The sequence below is a fragment of the Zeugodacus cucurbitae genome, chromosome 5 (genome assembly GCF_028554725.1).
Source record: "Zeugodacus cucurbitae isolate PBARC_wt_2022May chromosome 5, idZeuCucr1.2, whole genome shotgun sequence".
Classification (NCBI taxonomy): domain Eukaryota; kingdom Metazoa; phylum Arthropoda; class Insecta; order Diptera; family Tephritidae; genus Zeugodacus; species Zeugodacus cucurbitae.
This window is the reverse complement of record NC_071670.1, coordinates 25,360,790-25,378,004: the sequence shown is the minus strand read 5'-3', so window position 1 is coordinate 25,378,004 and position 17,215 is coordinate 25,360,790. Positions and strand designations below refer to the sequence as shown.

General features: G+C 34.5%; 1 protein-coding gene across 4 annotated transcripts in view; it reads right to left on the bottom strand.

The window, feature by feature from the left end:
• Nucleotides 1–876: 876 nt before the first annotated feature.
• Nucleotides 877–17,215, bottom strand: part of Tre1 (protein trapped in endoderm-1) — a 38,110-nt gene continuing 21,771 nt past the window's right edge. For 3 of the 4 annotated variants that reach the window (XM_011195915.3, XM_011195914.3, XM_054232638.1), the window contains exons 6-7: nt 2,034–2,488; nt 877–1,179 (exon numbers count right to left, since the gene is read on the bottom strand). In XM_011195915.3, coding sequence (XP_011194217.1) covers nt 996–1,179; nt 2,034–2,488 — 639 coding nt within the window. In that variant the 3' untranslated portion in view covers nt 877–995. Of the gene's footprint in view, nt 1,180–2,033; nt 2,489–17,215 lie in introns of those variants that run through there. The other variant, XM_054232639.1, reaches the window with a different exon arrangement.

Here is a 17,215-nt window from a genome sequence, read left to right as displayed (position 1 = left end):
ATATTTCAATTGTTAACAAAACCTAATTTAACAATTAAACGTAAAAATCTTACCAAATAAAAATAATAGACAGTGCAAGCAAAATAATACAGTTATGTTTTGACAACAAGTCGTATACACAAATTCGTTGTTGCCGTACTAAAACCTTTGTATTCTTAAGCATTTGATGGATTTGCCAGAGAATAATTTATTTTGAGCTAACTTTCTACGGCAAAACTTAATTTGAGCCTATTCTGTCACCAATGGGACTGTCTGAAAGAAGCAATTTCGCCAATTTCGCCAATCACATACATACAATATTTACTAGACTGCATATTATTATCGCAAGGAATTATTGGTTGAGCCAAATATGAATAAAACTGTGTTTTATAAGGTGAATAAAATACTTCATATTATAAGCTTTAAAGAAATCAAAAACATAAAAGCAAAACATTGATTTAAGTAACATTCGAAAGAATAGGCCAAATATGACCGATGCCGATGCCAAGGCCGATTAATCGGTCGGACTATAATTATTATAGCTCCTAGGATTTTCAAAAAATCGAATATTTTTGTAGTCTTAAACTAACTATAAGTTCCTAAAAACTTTATTCTTTTGAAAAAAAAAAAAAAACAAAAAATAGTTATTTTTAAATCGTCTACATAATGTCGCCTTCAAAATAGTTCCCATTCGATATTATTCACTTATACCAGCGCTTCTTCCAAACGTCGAAACACCTTTCAAACCCGAATTTAAACTTTCCGTTGTGCGATATTTCCGTTAATTCAGAACCAATGATTAAATGGGAATAATCTAGGTGTACAGATACTATGGTATCATTGTCCTAAAATTGTCGAAAACTGCGTTGGCAGGTTTTGTGTTCAATAAAACATAGATTAAATGTTTTAATATCTCTATTGGCAAGACAATACGCTATATAAGATAAAATAAAACAAAAAAATTTTATGTATTTTATAAATATAAGTAAATAATACTAATAATCGGTTATTATTTCTTATACTGAGTATGTTTGGCACAAATTATTCACATTTTTCTCGCTGGTGACTTGAAACAAAGGTATGCTCCTAATTGGTCCGGTAAAATCTTCATTTTTACTGGGATGTACACTTCTGCTGTGGATTGATGACAACGGCTTACCCCAAAATTTTAAATGCTTTAGTGTGTTGTAATATGCAATCCTGCAGAAATATAAAAAGTATTTAATTTTGATAAAATATTATAAATATATTAGTGGTATTCATTTAACGTCGTAAACGTATGACAACATCGCAAAATTACAATATCGTAAAACAGCTGTTATTTTTTACATGAATTTTATTTTACGACAATCTTGCAAATATGCGAGACCTTTTTCAGTGGCATTCATGGCATGCTTACAATTAATTCACAATCAGCTGATATTACCACAATATTGCCAAATGCGCTCATTTAACTTATGTTGCCATATTGCAAATTTACTATTTTTATATAATTGCAACGTTAAATGAGTACCACTATTATTTGTGAAATGCAACCACGAAAAGAATCTTGATGCAACGTTTAGAAAAGATCATATGATGGTATAGAAAATGTCGAGCGTTCTAAAACATTTTAAGGGCTCTTCATGAATTTTAAAAAAATTCACTGAAATTATATAATTATATGTGTATGTTTACTGTACGATGTCTGTAAGAAAATTTTGATATTTTCTTTTTTGTGTACACTTAACTTAGTAATATTATAGTTTTTATTTAAGAAGTTTTAAGTAGGCGATTCTAAATCTATGGATAGGTAAAATAGATAGAGAGACATCAGCGAACTTGAACCCAAGATGAATGGTACACTGTAATAACTTATTTTAAGAAGGTAATACTGTACGCGAATTAAAAAAGGAGTTAAGATTTGGTTAAGTTATTGAAGAGCAAAAATACTGCTACTTAACTAAAACAAAAATTGCACAATTTTTAAAAAACATAAACCATATTATTTCAACAAACCTTACAAAGTAGAATTCAGGAGATGGTTTTTTAATAATACATATATATTTAATTACCTGTAATTTCTGTTACTTGCTGCGTATATAACTGGATTAATCACGCTCGACGCCCATGCCATTACTGATGCCATTATGTGAAACCAAGGGTAATTAGTTTTTCTTTCGTCATCCACAACATTAGCCAGCATTAATGGTAAAAAACAACCAAGAAAGCAGCCGAAAATAGAAACCATCATTACTGTTAACCTGTTATCCTCTTTCTGTTTTCTAGAGGTAAATACTGATTCATTCGATGCAACTTTATAGTTTCGATGGGTTTCCATTTTTCTTTTTTGCCGCAAAACTGTTAGGTAAATGCATGAATATGAGACAATTATTACAATACATGGCAGCAGAAATCCAATCAGAAACAGAGTTTTTTTTATAGATTTTTCATTTTTCTTTAAAATAGTACAAGAAAATGTAACTTCATCGAGCCCCATTTCTCCCCAAATTCCTAAAATAGGTGGTAGCTGCAAATACAATAAATGAGTTAAATTAGTGATATGAAAAATTATTAATATAACGTTAAAAACCCAATATGTTTTACCAACAATTTACGAATTCTACACAAATGCGTAACATTTAGTATCAATGTGTAATTTTGTATAATCGTACGACCACATAACTAATGCATATTATTGTTGAAATATGAACAGTGTAAAAATTAAAACAAAACTAAAGACTTTAATTAAACAGTTTTATATATCAACAAGTAAGGACAGTTTATAAAGTGAAAAAAAAAAACAGTTTTATATTTCAACAAGTAAGGAAAGGCTAAGTTCGGGTGCAAACGAACATTTTATACTCTCGCAATTTATTGATATAGTTTTTTTAAGATAACACAAATTTGACGAATAACGAAAATCATCATATATACTATATGATTCCTGATCCGATTTTAACCATTTTTGGTACAGAGACACACTATTAGAAGAAAAAGATTCCCTCTGAATTAAATTGAGATATCTGAGAGATTTACCGATATTTTCGGTGAAAAATTACCCTAGGGCACTGAATTCTTCATATTCGATATCCGCGCATCGAAAAGTTATAGTCCGATTTCAAATTTTTTTTTCACAAGTTATGATCTGATACTGATCACATACAGTATTTGTGTAAAGTTTTATTACACTATCTTCATTGGTTCGTTATGTACATATCTATACTAATATTATAAAGAGGAAAGGAAATTTTTTTGTTTGTTTGTCTCGAATAGGCTCCGAAACTACTGTACCGATTTGAAAAATTCTTTCACCGTTGGAAAGCTACATATACTATCCCTGAGTGACATAGGCTATATTTAGTTTTAAAAAAATAAGGTTCCATACCAAAACTACGATAATGTAAAAAACCAAAAAAAAATTTCTTTAATCGCGAATGCTGCGAAAACGATTGAAGATATAACAAAGTGATATACTACAATTTTGTAGAACTTATCATTATCTACAAAAAACGTCGCGACTATTATAGTTTTGTCACAGTAAGCGATTTTATACAAATAAATTAATCAAAATACCACTACTTGAAAAGGCTCTTTATTTGTACCTTAGTATTAATCCTTATCGATATAAATGATTTAAGATCGCTTCAAAACCTTTATATAACATTTTGAATTACTAGATTCTGACATTCCATTCAAAAGATATCACGAGTTAAAAATTTTGAAAAAAAATCCGCTCGGCGGCTAACTATGCGTTGAAGAGTTGTAGGCGTCACTCGGGCAGGGAGGTGCGGGAGGGGGGTTAAGATCACTCGCGCGGTCGGCTCCTTACTGATTGGTTGTGTGCGGAATTAAAAGAAATTGTCACTCAATAATAATATAATATAAAAATGAATTGCTGTTCGTTTGTCCCGCAAAAAAACGAGAACGGCCAAACCGATCTGCTAATTTTAGTCTTGAAGTATTCGTGGAAGGCCAGAAAAAGATTAGAAAGTGAGTAAATATGGAAAAATTGCGAGGAAGACAATAATTAGAGAATTTTATTCGAATTGACAAGAAAAATATAAAACGAGAAAACAAAAAAATTATATTTTGAAGGTTGTCATTGTTGCTTTGTTAAAATATGTTTGTTATTGTTCAATTGCATAAGGTTGTGTCGATAGCCCAAAACAATTTGAAAGATTGATAACACAAAATTTTACCTATATATTCGGCATAGAGTCCAATAAAAAATCATCAAATATAGTATATGAGGGTTGATGTAATTTCAGAACCAATTTCACTCATTTTCACCACCAAGGTTAACGGGAATAGGGGCAACTTGGCACCTATTAGTAGGCAAACAAACGGCACATTCGGCCTTGAAATTATTCCTAAATTGCAAATGAACGAAATATGACGGAAATAATAGTCTTATATAAGTAACTTTTAACCCCAAAAAGAATTTTGAAAAATTTTCAAAATGGCGGCCGCTACACCATGTTGAAAAAAAGTGCAGTGTTTTTTTCAGGAATTAATATCTCCGAAACTTCTTAATCAATTTTAATGAAATTTACAGACGATATAATTAATAGTACGTAGTTTAATGTTATATTATGACCAAAAAAAAATTTCATAATTTTGACCAAACAAATGTCAAAAAAAATGTTGAGGTAATTTTTAATTAATTTGGCCACTTTTTTTAACTTTCTAATAAAAATTTTTCGATTCCTTATGGTTTCACCTTTATTTAAAAAAAATAAAATTTTGGAGACTTGAATAGTTTTCAAGATATTGAGATTTTAGTGGGAGCGCGCACCACGATTTCTATGTACTGTGTTGCCGTACCGTTAAACGTGCACGAACCTGTGTTAACTACCCTACACATTGAACGCGTATAACATAACGCTGTTTGGCTCGCACCTACATCGTTGGAGATTTATAAAAAATAGTTAAGTTTAAATAGATTTTAAGTTGAACGGCACCTAAAGCAATATTTGGGTTTCCACAATGCCACGATATAAATGCTTTAATCCTTTTAAAAAACAGCGACATGCTTTAGTTGATAAAACAAATGTCCGCCCTGTTTCAAAAGAAATAGTTGAAACATTTTCAATTGATAGCAATAATTTTATTTGCAATACTTGCCGTTTACAAGTTACAAAGTTAGAACCATCAACCTTGATACAAGTGCATGAATTATTTCACACTGTTGAAAATGTAAACAAAGAAGAGTTTTGTCAACCAGATTATTTAGATAATAATGCAATGGAAAATATTAATTTTGTTTACGAAAGTGAAAAATATACTGAAGAATTAAATAAAATTTTGAGAATATTAAGTATTTCTATTATTTATTATTAAATTGTTAGCAGCAGGGATCTTCGCACGCAGGCGGCACAAAAGAGAAGGTAAGTGAACTTCGGGAGGTTTTTGAAAATAAATTGAAAAAAAGTATTTCAATATGAAGAAACTGAAAGTGCTAAAATTGATTTAGAAGATTTAATTGATGAAATTAAAGCAGAGTTAAGAAAAAATCCTAGCAAATCTCGAAAAATAGAACTATTAAGAATGGTTCCAAAGAGTTAGAGTACTCTCAAAATAGCAACCGAATTTGAAGTGCCATATAAACAAGCTCAAAAAGCTGCAAGTATTGCAAATAAAATTATTGCTATCAATTGAAAATGTTTCAACTATTTCTTTTGAAACAGGGCGGACATTTGTTTTATCAACTAAAGCATGTCGCTGTTTTTTAAAAGGATTAAAGCATTTATATCGTGGCATTGTGGAAACCCAAATATTGCTTTAGGTGCCGTTCAACTTAAAATCTATTCAACTTAAAATCTATTTAAACTTAACTATTTTTTATAAATCTCCAACGATGTAGGTGCGAGCCAAACAGCGTTATGTTATACGCGTTCAATGTGCAGGGAAGCTAATGCAGGTTCGTGCACGTTTCACGGTACGGCAACACAGTACATAGAAATCGTGGTGCGCGCTCCCACTAAAATCTCAATATCTCGAAAACTATTCAAGTCTTCAAAGTTTTATTTTTTTTTTAAATAAAGGTGAAATCATAAGAAATCGAAAAATGTTTATTAGAAAGTTAAAAAAAAGTGGCCAAATTAACTAAAAATTAACTCAAAATTTTTTTGACATTTGTTTGGTCAAAATTATGAAATTTTTTTTTGGTCATAATAGAACATTAAACTACGTACTATTAATTATATCGTCTGTAAATTTCATTAAAACCGATTAAGAAGTTTCGGAGATATTAATTTCTGAAAAAAACACTGCACTTTTTTTCAACATGGTGTAGCGGCCGCGATTTTGAAAATTTTTCAAAATTCTTTTTGGGGTTAAAAGTTACTTATATAAGACTATTATTTCCCAAAGTTTAAAAAAAATCGGAAGTCCACTTGCAAATCGCTTTTCTTCTGACGGAGTCTTGCCCAGAAGTTTTCCTGACATGAAACCTCAATATGATAACCATAAATGACAGATTGAATGACCTACATATATTGGTGGTAAAAAGAAGATATCGATGATCTTAATGCGACAATTTAGAATTTCGGTCCAAGAGAGTTGACACAGCTACAAACCAGGATGACGTAGTCAATTATTCCAAACTATTTAAAATTACCTGTACTATCACCACTCACTTTGCAATTAAAAGTAGTGTGAGTTGTCATCATGCTGCGTAACATAAATCAACCTCGAGTAATCAATATCGTCGCCGAAGCCAAGATTGGACCAACTTAATTTAATGTACATATAACTTAGCCACAAAAACGTGTGGCCGGGTGTGCTAGTATATTATAAAGTGAAGGAATGAAATGGAATTGAGTTATATGGAAAGTAGTCGTGGTTGTGAACCGATTCATCCACAAGTGTCGTCAGGGTGTCAAGAATTTGCTATATACCGAAGTTCATTGAAATCAGTCGAGTAGTTCCAGAGATATAGTTTTTGACCCATAAGTGAGCGACGCCACGCCTATTTTTTATTTTATAAAAAAATCTGAGTACAGCTTCCTTCTGCCATTTCAACTGCAAAGTTTAGGGTTTCTGATGTTATTCGTTAGTGAGTTAACGCACTCGTGCTGGACATGTTATGGTGTGGGGGTGCATATCATCCAAAAGTATCGGAAATTTTGGTTTTTGTTAATGGGATTATGAATCAGCACACTTTTCTGCAAGTTTTGAGAGATAGTTTGGAAGAATCCGCCATCAAATTTGGTATTTAGGATATATTTAACTTATATCAGGATAATAACCCAAAATATAAAGCCTATATCGTAAGGAAAATTGTTCCAAAGTTATAGAAACACCGACTCAATATCCTGACATAAATCCAATAAAAAAATTATGGTGTGAATTTTACAGGCGTTGCGTCAAAACCCGGTTTCATCTCTCACCGCACTAAAAACCCGGCTCCTGGAAGAATGGTATAAATAGGCGATAATTACATTCTGAAAATTATATCGAATATGTCACATCGCATGAGCGAAGCTATAAAAAACCAAGCAATAAAGCAAGCAAAGTACTTAAAACTGGAAAAAAGTTTGTTTTTAAAACACTTTTCTATTAAATTATCAAAAAAATCAAATATTAAAGTTGCATGAATTTTTGACTGTTTTGTTATTTTTAATTATTTTGTAGTATCCAACAAAAAAATTTTGATATGTATGTATATATATTCTTAGCTAAAATAATTCTTCTTTGGCATTAAAAAATTTTACTTCATTATTGATTTTAACCATTTTATCCGCACTTAAAGTGCTTGAAATAAAAAACCGAATATTAAAGTTACTCACTGTATATACAAAAAACCTATTTGTGGGCGTGGCCCTGCCCCCTTCCCCAAAAAAATTACATCCAAATATGCCCATTCCTGGTGCGATCCTTTGTACCAAACTTTTACAACTTTATTTATAGCTTACTTATGACACTTTATGTGTTTTCGGTTTACGGCATTTTGTGGGCGTGGCAGTGGACCGATTTCGCCCATCTTCGAAAGCAACCCAATCATGGTCCCAAGGAATATTTGTATCAAGTTTCGTCAAGATATCTTAATTTTTACTCAAGTTATATCTTGCACAGACGGACAAACGGACGGACGGACAGTCATCCGGTTTTCGAATCTACTCGTCACCCTGATCACTTTGGTATATGTATATGACTCTAAATCAGTGGCACTGCTTAGCACAATTGTGGCGAACTTACATCACACGTACTCTTACGCTCTATCGTTCAGTCGTTGTCGAACCAGCAACGAATGAACATCGCGCATGCCTGCGACACTTTGCATAAGTGCCCTGCGCGAAAATCTGTTATGAAAGTCGTTTGATGTTATGTATTAAATTTAAGGTTTTAAGTTGTTTAAAGACAATAAAGTTAGGGCTTTTATGATCTTATATATTTGTTTTAGTAACGAAATAACTTAAATGAAAAAATGAGCAACAAAATGTATGTTTTATGAAAAAAATGGAAAACATTCTCAAAATGTAAGGTTCCAGAGTTCTCACTGGGTATCTTTCATTTCGAGCTCACCTACACAGTCAAAATTCCTCTCGTGCCGACCACTGTTTTAGGTTCTTTTAGTTTTAGGTGTTACAAACAACTGTTATGTGAACAAAACTATAATATACTTTTAGCAACTTTTGTTGCGAGAGTATAAAAATGCTTATTTTATGGTTAAGGATCATTCATTACGGGGTATTGAGTCTAACAGCAACAATGAACATAGCAGTATATTTATATACATAAAATTGATGTATTTTCATTGTGTGACAACCACGACAGCTTTCTATAGGGAATATGCCGTAGGTACTTCAAGTAAGGTGATGTGGGACATCCGCTATTTTATATCCCCTAAGAAATAAAAATACAGTGATCCCCGCTTAAGTGCCTTTCCCGATTATGTGACAAAAATTTTTGCGGCAACGTTGTTATTTTTCCAAATTTACATATAAAACTCCTCGCTTAAGAGCCTCCGCTTATGTGCCTTTCCCGCGTAAATGCCTGTAATATTTAAGCCACAAATACAAAATTGTTTGCAATCTTTTAAGTGCCTTTTAATATTTTTGACATTGAATGCGCTGAATATTGTCAAAAAAAGAACATAAACAGTGGCTCACAGAAGTGATGCAACCGTACAAGAAATACTAAAGTAAGTATTACTTGAAAACTAAATTCATTTTCCAAAAAAATTAATAAAAAATAGATTTTATAGTTATTTTATTTATCTACAACAAAAACCAACTACAGTAAAATATTGCACCTCACAGCGAAAATGATGCAGCAACAAAAAAAAACAAAATATATTGCAATTTTTTAAGGACATAACTAAATTTTTAGGTCGATAAGTACTTTGTGGGATGCCCTTTACTATCATTAACTGCTTTCATACGTTTCAGCATGGATTCTACCAATTTATTTGTATAGTTTGGAGCAATTTTATTCCGTTCTGTTTGGAGGGCGTTTTTCAAGTCGGGTTTTGTTTCTAATTTGGTATTTTCGCATGTCTTGTTCCTAAACTGACCACAGATTCTCAATTCTCAAATTGCATTCAAATCTGAATATTAAGTTGGTAAACACCAAACACCATAGTACAAACGTACTATGTGGACAGTTCCAAAAAAGCCAACTTTACATAACTCCGAATTCGTGCCTCGGATCTTTATCTTGATAGTACCGAAAGTTATCAACAGTATTTAATTTCGCGGCATTTTGTAGCAAATTTCGTTTCAAAATGTCCAGATACACACTTTTGTACATAGTACAATCGATGAATTCCAAATCGCCTACATCAGGAGACGTCATTCATCCCCACACCATTACATGCTCTCCACCATGTTTAACGGTACTACGTAGATTTTGCGGTTGTAGCTCAGCAATTGGTTTTATCCATACATATCTACATATTTCTATCCGATATAAAAAGTCTGAAATTACTCTCATCTGCAAAAATTACGGATTCCAGAAGCATGCAGGCTTATATAACGTTTCGTTTGCCTTCAACCTTGCACTTCGAGTTTTCGCATTGATGTATAGTTTATTTCGGACTGTGCGGTCATTTAAATCAGCTTCTCTGATCATTCTTCTTGTGGTTTTGGGATGACTGTTCTTCCCAAGGATAGTTGCTTTAACCCGAAATAACCCACGATTACCTTATGATAACGCAAAATTTATCCCTATATTTTCATAAATAACTTGAAAATTACACTATAAAACTACCAACTATGCCGGTTTTTCGCATTTTCCGGAAAATTTATATATTGAATATAATGAATCGCAAAACAGACTTAATTTTCGTTCTCAGGCGGTCAAAATACATAGGGATATTTCATTTTAGAAAACTCTGAAACATTTAAAGTTCTGGCCAGTACAGGGTTAAGCTGGAGCACCTAAATGGGGGTTTTCTCGCATTTTCCGTGCAATCCAACGATAATAACTTTCGTTAAATATTTTATTATGAGCCGATAATTTTTTTTGCGACACGATTTTCACGAACATAACATTAAATGATATGCCGAGTAGTTCATTGACTCAGTTTCACCATTTACGCGACGTTGCGTTGACTTTTTTCGTCTTTATAATACTTAGGACTAACTCGCCCATTTTAAAATATACTTTACAAATGACAATACTAAAATGTCAAAACTTTTAAATATCATTTCTGGATAGCTCACATTTATAGCAGTATTTACTTTGCATTCGAAGCTGTCGCCGCTAATGGTAAATATTTATGTATCATTTTGGCTGTGAGCTTGTATTTTGGTATACGAACATGCTTTTACTTAACGCTTGTAAAAAATAAATAATTTTTGCGTTTTTTTTTTATTTATGTAAAAGATTAAACATATATGTACCTAATCAATAAATTAGTAAAAGTTTTTAATTTCGAAATATAAACGTGATTTTTTACTAAGCGATTTTTCATATCGTTGCTGCATCATTTTGGCTGTGAGCCACTGTATACAGCAGTTTTCCGAAATAACGAATATTCGTTTTCATTCGTTCAGTACCTTAAATAACGAACAATCTGGATTTGCAAGTTTAACTTTTTGTTTTTTTTTTTATTTATTTTTTATTTATTTAGAGAAAAAACTCAAATAACATCCAACCAGAATTAAAAATAAAACTTGAAAAATTCAAAAGAAATGTGCAAATTGAAAAATGTTGAATTTTATAAAAAAAAGCTTAAAATTATTGATCAGCACCTAACAGAAGTATAAGTGTCAGAATTGGTCCATTTTGGAAGAATTTATTGGATTTGAATTGTTTTGTTATGGTTTTTCATTTTTTAACAAGTAATTAATAAAACAATTTATTAAACTGCAATTTACGGATATTTAACTCATTTTAATTGAAAAACATTCCTCTAAGTGAGTATTCGAATTAACGAATAATTCGATGTAACGAACAGGCCTAACAATTAATGTGTTCGTTATTTCGGAAAACTACTGTATATGTACATAGTTTTGTAATTTTTTTTATATTTATTGTTATTAATAAGAAATAAATGTGACTTTCATTATAAAGGAAAAACTATTAGATCGAAGTATTTGAGAAAAGTCTTGGTAAGCACCTCGAGGTATTCATTTAAGTGCCTTTTCCCGTTTAAGTGTCTCCAAAGTCTTGCATGTTAAGAAGATGCACTTAAGCGGGAATTACTGTAGTTCACATTGAGACACCCCTTTGTTAATCACCCAACCGCCTCGTTTCTTCCATAGGTCCTTAGCCACCAATCTCTAGAGCATGAGAGCGTACCCCAGTTGGCTTTCAAAAGCTCATATGTACTATCCCATACCGTCACGACAATTGTGTCACAAAAACTACTGGAAAAAGCTGTCCTCCTTTATCGCAGACCCATAGCTTATAGTGATATACAGTATTATTTGCTAGTTTCCGACCGATGCCGATTAGTCGGCCAGTTGGCAAAGTATCGGCCGATGCCGATTCTTTCATGAACAAATTTATTTAGTAAACTAGTACGAGTATAGTAACAAAAACAAATAACATCACAAAATATGTAAGTAAAAAAACTTGGTTCATATGTAAATATGAAGGTGTTTATTAATTCAATTAATATTCAAAACTAAATAACTTATTTTTTTAATATATAGTTAGAAAAGATAAGTTATACGTCTTTTATCAAAACAAAACTGAAAGAAAGATTTTTTGGGGGGTCATGGACTTCATAGTCTGAGAGCACTCATAGCACCAAATGATTATTACCTGTTCCTGTCTATGGCGAATGATGTTGATTATTTGTCTCAAGACAAACTTTTAAAAATATACTCCCCCAGTTTTTTGCTAATAACAACAAGCGTTTCTTTAAGACTGACATTATGAAATTATCTTCAAAATCTCAACAAGTTGTTGAACAAAGCTGTGTATATTTGAAATAAATCGCTTCATTCTAATTAATGTAATAATAAATTTAAAACAAAAAAAAATAATAAAATTCTTTATACTAGACTTAATATTATCAATGCGAGAAATGATTGGTTGAGGTAAATATTAATCAAACCGTGTTCTATTAGGTAAACAGAAGACTTAATATTTTAGACTTTTAAGAAATCCAGAAAGTAAAAGAAAAATTAATGTAAGTGTAATTCAATAGAAGTAGACAGAAACGGCCCAATATGGCCGATGCTGAATTTTGTCTGATACTGGCCGATGCCGATGCCAAGGCCGATTAATCGGTCGGACTCTATTATTTGCTTCTGGGATATAGTCCCACGGAGGCAAAAATAAGCTTTTCTGAGAATACGGAGTTGAGAATATACACTTCCATCGTGCTGGTGGAGAGTGATTGGTTATACAAGTAGTATGTAAGTATGTGATTGGCGTTGAACCCTTTAGCCGGTTATAGCCGAATCGATGAGAGCGCGCCACTCGTCTCTTTCCTTCGCAGTTCGGTGCCAGTTGGAGATCCTAAGTGTAACCAGATCGCTTTTGAGCGACTTGTAGAGTTTGATTTTGGTTCGCCGAGAGAGGACTTTATTTTTCATTTGCCTACTCAGTCCAAAGTAGCACCTGTTGGCAAGAGTGATTCTGCGCTGGATTTCGAGGCTGACATTGTTGGTGTTGTTGATACTGGTTCCCAGGTATACGAAATTATCTACGACTTCGAAGTTATGACTGTCAACAGTGACGTGGGAGCCAAGACGCGAATGCGCCGACTGTTTGCTTGATGACAGGAGATATTTCGTCTTGTCCTCATTCACCTCCAGACCCATTCGCTTCGCCTCCTTATCCATGCGGGAAAAAGCAGAACAAACGGCGCGGTTGTTGCTTCCGATGATATCAATATCATCGGCGTACGCCAGCAGCTGTACACTCTAGCTCTTAGCTCTGCAGTTCGAATTTTTTTTTTCCCGCATCAAGTTAAAGAAGTCGCACGATAGTGAGTCACCTTGTCTGAAACCTCGTTTGGTATCGAACCGCTCGGAGAAGTCCTTCCCAATCATGACGGAGCTTTTGGTGTTGCTCAGCGTCAACTTGCACAGCCGTGTTAGTTTTGCGGGGATACCAAATTCAGACCTCGCGGCGTAAAGGCAGCTCCTTTTCGTGCTGTCGAAAGCAGCTTTAAAATCGACAAAAAGGTGGTGTGTGTCGATCCTCTTTTCACGGGTCTTCTCCAAGATTTGGCGCATGGTGAATATCTGGTCAGTTCTCGATTTTCCAGGTCTAAAGCCACACTTATAAGGTTCAATCAGTTTGTTGACGGTGGGTTTGTAGTACTGTACAAATTATTAGCTCTTAGTAAATAATAACTAAATTAAATAACAAACATTACTTCATAGCCAATGAAGAAGTTTGAAAAACTAAATCAACAAATTAATATTTTTTAGAAAAGCCCTTAGCTTTTATAAGCTCAGCACATCTACGGGGTATTGATGGTATTAAGTTATTGATTATAGATCGCGAAATGTTGGGTTGAAGACCGACGATTGAACTGGCCAATCAAGAACATGAACTGGTTCTTTTCTAAGATACTATTCTATCAATTAAGATATGTGCTTTGTGTTGTTATCGTTTCCAAAATGTCTCTAAAAGAGGTCCATTATGTTTTCAAAAGTAACAATACATTGGAGGATGAGGGCATGTGTAGAAATTCACTTGGGAGTGGCCAGGAACGATTCTTTTGCATGTGGCTCAAGCAGTTCACGACTTCCGGTCTTAGACCAAGTATTCTCTGGGTAGCAAACAGACATCCGTTTGGAGGCGAGGTAAAGTGAGAAGGCGAACCCCACGTATGCGGTTGAAAAAAAATCCCAATGAAATGAAAGCCATAGCCTCAAAATTGGGGTCTATTTTGATGACGACCACTGCAAACGTATAAAGGACTACGAATTAAGGGCATGCACCTGGAATGTCCTGACCCTTAATTGGGAAGGTGCCTCTGCCCAGCCAGTGATGTAAAGGCTGACATCACCGCCATCCAAGAAATGCGATGGACGGGACAAGGACGGACGAAGGTGGGTTCTTGTGCAACTACATCTCATATAAAGGAGCGCAAATTTGGTGTTGGATTTGTGGTGGGAGAGAGACTCCGTCGTCGAGTCCTGGCATTCACCCGGGGGGATGAACGGCTAGCCACAATCCGCATAAAAGCGAGGTTCTTCAACATATCGCTTAATTGCGTCCACGCCCCAACGGAAGAAAAGGACGATGTGACCAAAAATACTTTCTATGATCGCTGCCCCCGCCACGATGTCAAAATCGTGCTTGGCGATTTTATCGCTAGGGTGGGTAAAGAAGGTGTCTTTGACACAACAGTAGGATGTGCGTACGCTCCGTGGTCCCAACATCGACTCGGACCACTATCTTGTAGCAGCTAAGATACGCACTCGCCTCTGTGCAGCAAAGCGAGGTTCGACATCGAGAAGCTGCAATCACAACCGACAGCCGAACGATTTTCTATCCGATTGGACTCTCTGAGAGCACTCATCCGCAACTCGGTATAAGGGAACTGTGGGACGGCATATCAAGCTCGTTGGGTACAGAGGCAACCGAAACCATTGGCTTTCGAAAAAGTAAAAAACAACAACTTCTATAATGAGGATTGTCCTTTCGCAGTGGAGAGAAAGCAGAATGCCTACCTCGCAATGTTGCTGTTGCGATCGACCGCAACACGAGCGGGATGGGAAAGTTACCGAGAACTGAAGAGGAAGTGAGACGCATTTGTTGACAAAAAATAGAAAGAGGCCGAAATGCGTGAGTATGAAGAGCTTGACAAGCTGGCCGACAGGGGTAATACAACGAAATCCTACGAAAAGATCCGGCGACTAACAGAAGGTTTCAAGACCGGCTTGACAAGCTGGCCGACAGGACTAATGCTACGAAATTCTACGAAAAGATCCGGCGACTAACAGAAGGTTTCAAGACCGGAGCACACTCCTGTAGGACCCCCAGAGGTGATCTAGTGGTTGATGCCCAGAGTACACTGAATTTGTGGAGGGAACACTTATCCTACTGAATGGCAGTAAAAGTATAACACCAGGTGATGGCGAGCCTGATTCCCCGGCGATTGGATTCTCAGTGTAGTCTGCCCAATCCACAAAAAGGGAGACCCTACAATATGCGCCAAATACCGTGGGATAAGCCTCCTTAACATCGCCTATAAGGTTCTATCGATCGTACTGTGTGAAAGACTAAAGCCCAACGTCAACGAACTGATTGTGCCTTATTAGTGTGGCTTTAGACCTGGCAAATGAACAACAGACCAAATATTCACCATGCGCCAAATCTTGGATAAGACCCTTGAATCGACACACACCATCTCTTTGTCGATTTTAAAGCTGCTTTCGACAGCACGAAAAAGGAGTTGCCTTTATGCCGCGATGTCTGAATTTGGTATCCCCGCAAAACTAATACGGTTGTGTAAGCTGACGTTGAGCAACACCAAAAGCTCCGTCAGGATCGGGAAGGACCTCTCCGAGCCGTTCGATACCAAACGAGGTTTCAGACAAGGTCACTCACTATCGTGGGACTTCTTTAACCTGATGCTGGAGAAAATAACTTTTGAACTTGTAACTTTCGTAATTTTTTTTATCTGGGAGCCAGCATTAACAGCAATAACAATGTCATGTAAAAATACGAAAACACACAATATCGAGTACACAACAGCTCAAAAATGTGATACTTAAAGAGTGGACAGAAATAACAACTCACGTCTCCTGAGCAAGCTATAAGGTTCAATGAAAAACCGCTTGGTAGAAGTTCTAAATCACCGCGGATATCCGACAGTCGTTACTAAATTTCATAAAAAATTTAGATATTACAACGTAAACCCATTATATCTATAGTGCTTGTAGACTTTTGTCTTTTACCTTTATTTTTACATTGAAAAATAATTGTGCCGTTATCTCACATATTTGGCGAACACGTGCTACCAAATTTGGCGTCAACATTTAAATTTTAACCTTGTATAAGAATAATAAAAATTGAATTCAATAAATTCTTAATTTTAAAAAATATTGTCGAATAAACATTTTTATGTTAGCTGCTTGTAGACTTATGACGCTGACTGTATACATAAGGAACCAATGAAGATAGCGGAATAAAACTTTACACGAATACTATATATCTTGTGCGGCTTCAATCGTGAAAATTTGTCGAAATCGGAGCACAACTTTTCAGGTCCTCGGATATCGAACATTTCATTAAATCTCTCAGATATTTTATTTAATTAAGGAGAAATTATTTACTTCTAATAGTGTGTCTCTGTTCCAAAAATTATTAAAACCGGGTCAAAACTTCCCCTAGCTCCCATATACCTAATTATAGGTTTTTCAAAAATACGGTGGGCTCTATTCCGCATATATCGGTTAATATGTGAGATATCTTAGAAAATTAAGTGAGCGTATAGTCGTTGATATAGTGTACCTTGGTGATGAAAAAGAGTGACATCGGTTCAGGAATTACCTCAGCTTTCATACACTATATATGATGATTTTCGTTATTCTAGCGGACTTTATGCCGAAAATATGGGTCAAATTGTGTGTTATCTTAATAACAATGTGAACAGTTCAAGTGAACGCAAGTGCAATTTTTCGGTGCCGTGGAAAAGTCTAAATTACTTTCTTAAACTGAATGCGAAACCGAATTTTTTGTGCATGAAAGAAAGACACAGAGCCTTGCGCGGATTGAAAGTGTTTTCACTTTTGTGGTTTGCGGAATCTTATAAAAAATAAAATAAAATTGCTTAAACGATTTGTTAGTGAACCGGAAATTTATAAAAACAATTTGTAGAAAAAAGGAGAAG